The 8414-nt window shown below is 42.0% G+C and overlaps 1 protein-coding gene across 1 annotated transcript in view; it reads left to right on the top strand.

The window, feature by feature from the left end:
- The window catches only part of znf407 (zinc finger protein 407), a 153172-nt gene that overhangs the window by 90553 nt on the left and 54205 nt on the right, over positions 1-8414 (top strand). The window contains exon 6 of the mRNA XM_020597248.1: positions 1213-1379. Within this exon, the coding sequence (XP_020452904.1) occupies positions 1213-1379 (167 nt within the window). The remainder of the gene's footprint in view (positions 1-1212; positions 1380-8414) is intronic.

Here is an 8414-nt window from a genome sequence, read left to right as displayed (position 1 = left end):
CCCCACACACCCACACCCACCCACCCACCACCGCCACATTCCAGTAAGGAAGATGTACGAGTTTGAATTATTGATTCAGACACATGCTACATGCTGCTTGGAGTCATTATTTGTTCAGGTGAGTGTCATGCTGCTCGCTATGAAACAGATACCACAGGGATTAAGCGACACAATCAGGACTTAAAGACAGCCGCCGTCCCTAAAATAACGTGGCCCTTGCTGCAAGACGAATGATCCCCCAAACTCGACTTCGTTTGTTTATGACTCGCACATTAGTCATTCTGTGCTTAAATTATAGCATGGAGGTAAAGATTAATTCAAGCATGGGCTTTTTCTATTGTTTTTACTTCTGTGTGTCTCTTGAAGCCTAATAACACAGCAGATAAATATAGGTGCAAACATCCTACACATTGATTTAAAAAAACAAATCCCACATAGCTTTTGTTGAGTCGTAGGCGTCGGCATGAAGAATAGACAGATGTCCATGTAAAGAAAGAACAGCGTGCATATTCACATCTTTGCTCTGATTCTCAAATGAGACTTTTGGCACAGTACAACAAAACAACTCAAACCACACGTGATAAATCATGCTTTTGCATTTATTGGATTGATACTTATTATACAAAGCAGAGCAAGTGCTGATGTTGATGATGTGAGCAGAAATAGAAAGGACGTGTTTGTAGAGAAGGTGAGATGGAGGGAAGCTCTGATACAGGAGCCTTAAGAGAGAAGCAGGAGGTAAACTGTTGCTAAACGTTCATTTAGCCCCGGCTAAGTGGTCAGGGAGGCTGGACAGGTGAACTCTATTCTCCCCACTGGCCCTGCGGGGTGTGTGTGTGTGTGTGTGTGTGTGTGTGTCTGTGTCTGTGTGGACTGTAACAGAATTTCTCTAGTCCTCTGGGCCCCGGTGCAAAGCAGAGAATAAATGGTGGAGGTGGCAGTCCAGGACAGAAAAATCAATGCCTGCTTATACAGACATGACACACCAGCAGCCAGCTGCATTCTGTGTGTGTTGTGTGGGTGTGGATGTACACCTCGCAATCATATGGCCGCATGCTCTGTGGGCGTGAGTGCTAGTACCCGGCAACCTCCATTTCCTTCCTCACTGGGTAGATTTTCTAGCATTTTACGTCAGCTTTGGGATCAGTAAATAACTATACCTACTTTTTTTTTTCTTCCTCATTCCCCTTTCCCTCTCTTCTTCTCTTGCAGGAAGTTTGAATGCGAGCTGTGTGAACGCTCCTTCAGTGAAAAATGGGCCCTGAACAACCACATGAAACTGCACAGTGGGGAGAAACCATATAAGTGTGCATGGCCATCTTGCCACTATGCCTTCCTCAACCTGTCAGCCATGAAGGACCACTACAGGACACACACTGGTGAGACACCAAGAGCTAGCAACCTCCTCTGTGACCCATTACTGCTCTACGCCTACATAAACACATTGACTGACACTCTAAACTGCAAAATTCATGAGATTTGCTTTTTACAGGCCATCAGTGTTTTCATGAGTTTGGGACAAAGGGGTATTTATCAAGAAACACTATACTTGGATCAGACAAGTTATTCATTCCTCTGTAGCTGTGGACTATTTAGCAAAATGAAGTTTATGTGTTAGCTGTGAAAATCTCACATTAATTATGAATCTCCACAGCTTTGTTTGGAATAAATATACACACATTTTTGGCTGATAATAACCATGACTTGTCCATCTGTACCGATTTTCAACATCCAGAGAAAGTCGAGAACTAGTTTTTGGCAGTCTTGCAGGCACTGTTAAATGGTAATATCCTTATGTCCAGATCCTGATAGCACCGTCAGTATTAAATGATATTACATCAGCCAGATATATTTGAATAGAGACAATTAATTGCCAAAGGGAGAAAGAAAATGGAGCAGAAAGATGTTTGAATTTCATATTTGATGTTTTTGTTTCCTTGTTTTTGTTTTCTTTCTGGTTGTCATGTGTAATTCCCCCAAATCCATCTGGTCATTAATTAACTACGTGCTCCTCAAACCCAGCTGGTCAGCAAGTGTGTATTCATCAAATCCATCTGATTCTGAAGATTTTTTTTTCCCACATTGAACCTGTCTAGTGTGCGTTCAATTTGATGCAAAATGGACAAAATGGGAAAGATTCACATTTATTTTAGTGTGTGGTGTCTTCATGCCACGTGTCTCACGTCCATTAGAAAACCAGTCAACTCCCAAATATTCAAAAAGTGATGTTTTAGTGATTTAGAGTTGTTAACTGTTTATATTAATGCTAGTTACAAAATGGAATGGGAAGTGAGGTTGTCTTATCTAAATTTAGCTTTACATTGTCGATGTGGACGTCTCCCTCCGTCTGTACTTTACTTGTTTACCCACTGTCTTACTTTGTCATGGTTCTGATACAAAAAAATATGGATTAGAACAGAAACATGATGAAACCAAAAACATGAAAAGTAGTATTACAAAACTCCGTGGGCATTTTTGTTCTGCATTTTCTACATATACCTTTGAATGTGTGCCTGTGACTTTTCTTTCAGAATCCTTCCTTTTCATTTCTGTACGTACAGTACAGTACACTGTGGGACTGTTCTGACTCGTATTTTTTGCACTTTCTAAAAACTTTGGATAGACAGATGGTGCAGTGGGTAGTGGGAGGATACTGTCTTGAATAATAGCCCCTCAGTGGGTGCCCAAGTCAGTCTCTTTGAAAGTGTCTTTATGCTGCAGCCCAGCAGTTTCCCCTCGGCCTCAGTAATGTCCCACACACGGCTCCTTGATGCCCTTTTAAGTCAATGACAGAAGCAGCAGCAGCCAGTGGCCTGACAGCCTGACTGAGCGCTTGCAGGAGAGCCCTCCATCCGTCACGGGTGCCTGCTATGTGTGTGTGTGTGTGTGTGTGTGTGTGTGTGTGTATGAGTGTGTGTGTAACTGTAAGTCTTGCTGGATGTTATTTTAAATGTGTTTTAACAGTGATGTAACGTCAAGGCGCCTCTGACATAATTAGACATTTTATTTTCATTTGTTTCCAGCCCTCATCATTCCCCATCAGGCAGCTGGCGTCACGCTGTCACCTAGCTGTCACCTGGAGAGGCGTGGGGTGGTGTGGTGGTGGTGTGTGTGTGTGTGTGTGTGTGTGTGTGTGTGTTTGTCATTGTGAGTTTAGCAGGAGGAAACACAGACCTGAAGAAAGTGAGTGAAGTGATTGAGATGGAAAAAAGAAAGTGATTGAATAAGAGTGCTTCAAAGATCAAGGGTGACCAAGTGCATATGAAAATGGAAGAATTAAGGTTCAGCCTAAAACAACCTCACTTTAGTGAGCATCAAGACCTAACTTGATTAGTGAGACCCAAAAAAGCTAACGCAATTTGCTCTTCTGTGACCTCCGACACTCCTTTGCCAGTTGTAATTGGTGCAGGGTTGGATGGTTAGCTACAGCTATACAATCATTACAATTACATTCCAGCAGCCTGCCTGACACACTGAAATATTATCTGTATGTGTGTGATCTGTTTAAAGGTTATAAATTGGTTCCTTTACAGTGCTAAGATGCAATACTAACAAAATAAGTAGGAGATTTAAAAGTTGAACTAATCTGTCCTGGGAACCTAGCAGTCAGTAATGGAGGGGGTGCGAGTTCCAGTGCTTGTGTGTGTGTGTGTGTGTGTGTGTGTGTGGGTGGGTGGGTTATGTAGAGGCTCACAGGACAATGAGTAACTGAGTGGTTTGTGGTGGAACTGAGTGTAATGATACACACATCTAGCTTATTGCTTGAACTGTAAAACTCTAAGTACTATATTCCTTCACCGAGAACTTCATCACAGTGGCAAGTTTTGACTGACTTGTTTTTTATCAAGTGTGTATAATTGGTTTATAATCCCTTAAAATAACCTTTCTAATCCCTTACAACAGCATTAGATGTCACAATCTTGTGCTGAAGCACCACGAAACCGATTGTGCAAAGGATGAGCACTGAGACAACATAATGTACGAATAATTTAGGAAAGAGCAGTCATATATAAGGCCACAGATGCAATTTATATATCTTAAACAATGCACCTAAATACAAGTGCAACATTTTGATCCAACTTTGAACGACAGTTTGTACTGTTGACCATTCATTAACCTCATCTCTTAGCAGTGATTGAGCAGCCATAGGTAGCGAAATCATCACTTTGGTTTTTAGCCTTTCTAACTGGTCTGCTACCCATAGTAGGAATCTAACTCTGTGTTTCCTCCATGACTAGGAGGAATTCCACACAGTCTTGTGGGATTACATTTTAAAAAACAAAACAAGACAAACAAACAATCAAACAAAAAACTTTATGATAGTACATCTATCATATATTATTTCCTCCCACTGAGGAAGCTGGTCTTCAGTGCAGGCTGTTACTGGCAGGTTCTGTCCTGCCACTTCTGCCAGATTATTTTGTCAGAATAGTGTGTTGGGTGGTCTGGGAGGGTCTGTATCTGACCATTTCTTTAACTTTCTGAAACAAACGATGTGACATTCACACCCACTTCACGCCATAATTGGCCATCTCTGCCGAGATGCGAGAAGAGCCAAGCATTGTGCTTCTCTCGTTTCATCTGTTACTTATTGTGGCACTTTTCATGTGCCACAAACTTTTCATGACCCCCCCACTCCCACCCCTTCTCAGTGACAGCTGTCATTTCACTGAGCCTTCAAGTGTGACCATGTGGATCACATTTAATTTTAATACCCAGCAAGGTTGTACAACATTTCTTATAAACCACTTTTGACAGACACATAAAAATGGCCCTCAGTCTCATGTGATGTTCAAAGTGAAACATGCTATGTAAAAATTACAGCTTAAATCTAACCTTGTGTGGTGTTTCCATAACACAATAACTGCCAACTAACAGAAACACCTCTCTGTATAATGCTGTACAGTTTAACAGCGGCACAAACTACAGCCTCTAAAATGATCGTGCAGTTGAATAAACACCTCCAACAACACCTAAAACAGTTTGAACAAACACTGAACATTATTACCTTCATGAGTGAGGATTTATTGCACAACTGTTGTGTTAGACTGTATTAGGTTTAGCTTAGTGTACCCAATAAGGTGATAACTGAGTGTCTGTGTAAGATCCTTTTGCAGAATTATTTTGAATCATGACACTAATGTTAGCCTAATTAGCTGGTTACATCCAGCTGTTGAAATTCGTTAGCGACAGTTGTCAGTTTAGCTATATTTCATGTGGTTTACTTGTGTGGCAACCATTTTCAAAGTAGTCTACGATGTGAGAAAGGAAAGCCTGACATGCACAGCAACAGTTACTAATGGGGTCAGGGTTTGGTGAATGATCAGGTCAGCAAACTTTAAGGGAATAAAAATACATGTTTTGCTTTGCTCCTATAACTACACTCTAGCCAAACGAACAGCCAGGGCCAAGGCGTCCCCAACAGAAACTGTCTAATTTCATCATCCTGTGGACAGACTTGCTGGGTGTGACATGAAGAAAAAAAAGTTAACACCTCAAGCTTTCCTTCTCCTGCCTTGGGATTCATTGTTCCTCTCTGATTTGTGTGTTTTTTATGTTAATCACTCCCTCCTCACACACCAGTCGTGTCTGAGGGAGGAGGAGGAGGGCGGGGGCGGCGGATTCAGTGGTCGTCAGTCGCCAGGGTCATTTGTAACGGCTGATGAATGAGCGGCTCAAATAAATAAATAAGTGCACTGCATCTGACCCACCCAGCTTTTCCCAGGCTCTTGGGCGGGTTTCAACACAGCGACAGGGCCACAATTGATTTCCTCATTGCTTCAGTTTGTCGCTTAATCTGGCGATATGCTGATAAATCTTCCCACTTTGTCAATTAATTTCCCTGAAAAATGAGACCCAAAATGGTGAGCACATCAATACAGCAGCGGATTCCGTGTCAAAAATTAAGCGGTAAAATTAATTGCCCTCCCATCCGCTCCTGCTAAAACATAACTAATGAGGGAGGCAATTATAGCTGCATGCAGACTCCACCGGGGTTATTTAAAACACACACACACACACACACACACCCATACATATATATATTCACACATATGCAAAGAGAGGTTGTATATTTTGACTTCAAAGTTATTTTATTGTCTTGCAATAAGGCATTTTTAATTCCAGTAAGGGGTGGAGGGTTGAGGTGCATCACGGGAACAAAGGAAAAGGATGAGCCAATATTCAAATAGCCAGAAAGAGTCAGGGCTCTCAGTATAGGCACATTAGCAGGAAATGTGTTTTTTAGAACATTGTTGTGACTGGTGATATCGCTTTATTTATGTTTGCAGCTTTGTGTGTCTGACCTTTATGTCTGCAAGGGAGAAGCTTTGGATGATGCTTGAGTTCAGAGTTTGGAGTCAGGATTGAGTTGAGCTTAGAGTAAGACTCGAGGTTGAGGCTGTAAAGGATGTGGTTTTAGGGTTACTGTTATGTTGGAATAAAGTTTAGGGTAAGGGTTAAGTGTTATTTGTGCACCGATAAAAGGAATGAATATAGTCAATGAAAGGTTGTGTTGTGGGTGAGTGGGGTCTGCGCTGCCTCAGCCAACCAGATCACCCAGTGATGACAGCAGCACGTCACTCTTGTGCTTACCCCCACCTCGCCATCCCCAGCCAGGTCCTCAGAGGGCTCACCGCTACAGAAGAGCAGATGAAAAGCACATATGTAATTTATCGCTAACGTTTCCTCCTCAAGAATAATTGTGGCGACCGCGGCTGGGCACAGGGATCGATGGTTATGGATTTTTCTGTGGTGGGGTTTTGTAGTGTTGGGCGTAATGAGAGATAGGAATGAGGGAGGAGAGGAGGAGAGGCATGGAGGAAGGACTGGCACTGTTTTTCTAATAGGGAGGAAAGGTCTGAGCAGACACTTAGTAACTATTCTAGACTGTATTAGTTTATTTATTTATTTGAAATAGAGGCCATATAAAACATCTCTGGCCCTGTGAGCATAAAGGTCCCACGTCAACTAAATGTTCTGATGAAGAAGAAGCTTTTATTTTATTGTGATGTACAATGAAAATTTGTTTGTAGCTGAGGGGCCCCCGGGCCGCTGCGTGTTTCCTTGGGGGGTTCAGTGTCTTGCCCACGGACACTTCGACATGTGTACTGCAGGCACTGAGATTCAAACTGTCAACCTTCTGGGTGGGAGATGACTGCTCGACCCACCGCACGTGTTTTGATTATTTCACATGAGAGAGTTCTGTATTTTCGCATTTTTGTCTAAACTTTTTTTTTTACTAGTTTGAGCTCAGGTTGAAAAATGTAACGCCAAGCACTTGTGTGCACCATTCAGGATTTAGGAAAAGCACAGGGTCACTAACACTCTGTGCACAGGATGTTGATAGACTGTCAGTGGATGCTTGCAGGATTGTTTACTTATATTGCCAGGCCACTGACAGTCACATATGATTAAACCAAGCCTGCACAGTCTTGATGACTGTTAAACAAGAAAAATAATACCTAAGGATGGGTTTTTTTTTTTCTTTTTGACTCACTAGTATTTAATGTTGTTGAGAAATACTTGAGATTTAAAACTTTTTTTGGCATTTTAAATATTTTGGATACATTATTGTTGCAAAGTGAAGTTTATAGTACTCCATTTTGTTTTCTAAATAAAATACAGAGCTGATGCTCCCAGACTATAACATATCCTGTGTTTTTTAGAGGGGGATCAAACATTAGGAATTTAGAACATTAAATGTAAAGAGGTGATTTCATACAGCTACAAAAAGAAGCAAAAATGATATTTATTTTATTTGAACATTGTTCCTCCAAAAGACATTCACTGTGCGGCCTGAAAGTGAACCTGTACGAATCAGCCAACAAATGCACCTTTTTAAGGCTGTTTTTCTCCCCTGTAAGTGGCACTGCATTAAAGCTCTCCTCACAGTCGAGTGACTTTAAATGGGTGTAATAGAGGAAACTCGAGGCTGCTTTGTCTCTGCGGACTCGGTGAAAGCTGCTATCTGTGCAGAAGAGGAGCGGAGCACTGCTGAGGCCCAGATGGAAGAGTCACCCAAATGTGTTATCAGTGCGTCGCGAGAGCCGGAGTTCAACATCAGCATTTAGATGAATATTTAAGTGATGGGGATCTTAGCTCCACCTAATGTACAAACATATGTTAGAATGTGTGGCACCTATAGTGTTTTCATACATGCACATGGAGCACACCGCATGCAGTTTGCTTTATGTGTCTGTGTGTGGGGATATCTGAACCTTTGTATTTGTGTGTGGATTTTCATGCACGTGTCCTTTCGATAAATGTGTTTGTGTGTACACGTGCATGTGTTTTCCTGAGTGAGTCACAAATGTTGCTGCCTGTGTGTGCAGGAGTGTCTTACTGCCTGTGTGGCAGAGAGAGAGAGAGAGAGAGAGAGAGAGACCATCATGATGTTAATGACAGAGCCAGAT

This window comes from Monopterus albus, unplaced genomic scaffold (genome assembly GCF_001952655.1).
Source record: "Monopterus albus unplaced genomic scaffold, M_albus_1.0 scaffold33.1, whole genome shotgun sequence".
Lineage (NCBI taxonomy): Eukaryota > Metazoa > Chordata > Actinopteri > Synbranchiformes > Synbranchidae > Monopterus > Monopterus albus.
Note: the sequence above shows the minus strand (reverse complement) of the source record. Positions and strands in the feature narration are given on the sequence as shown.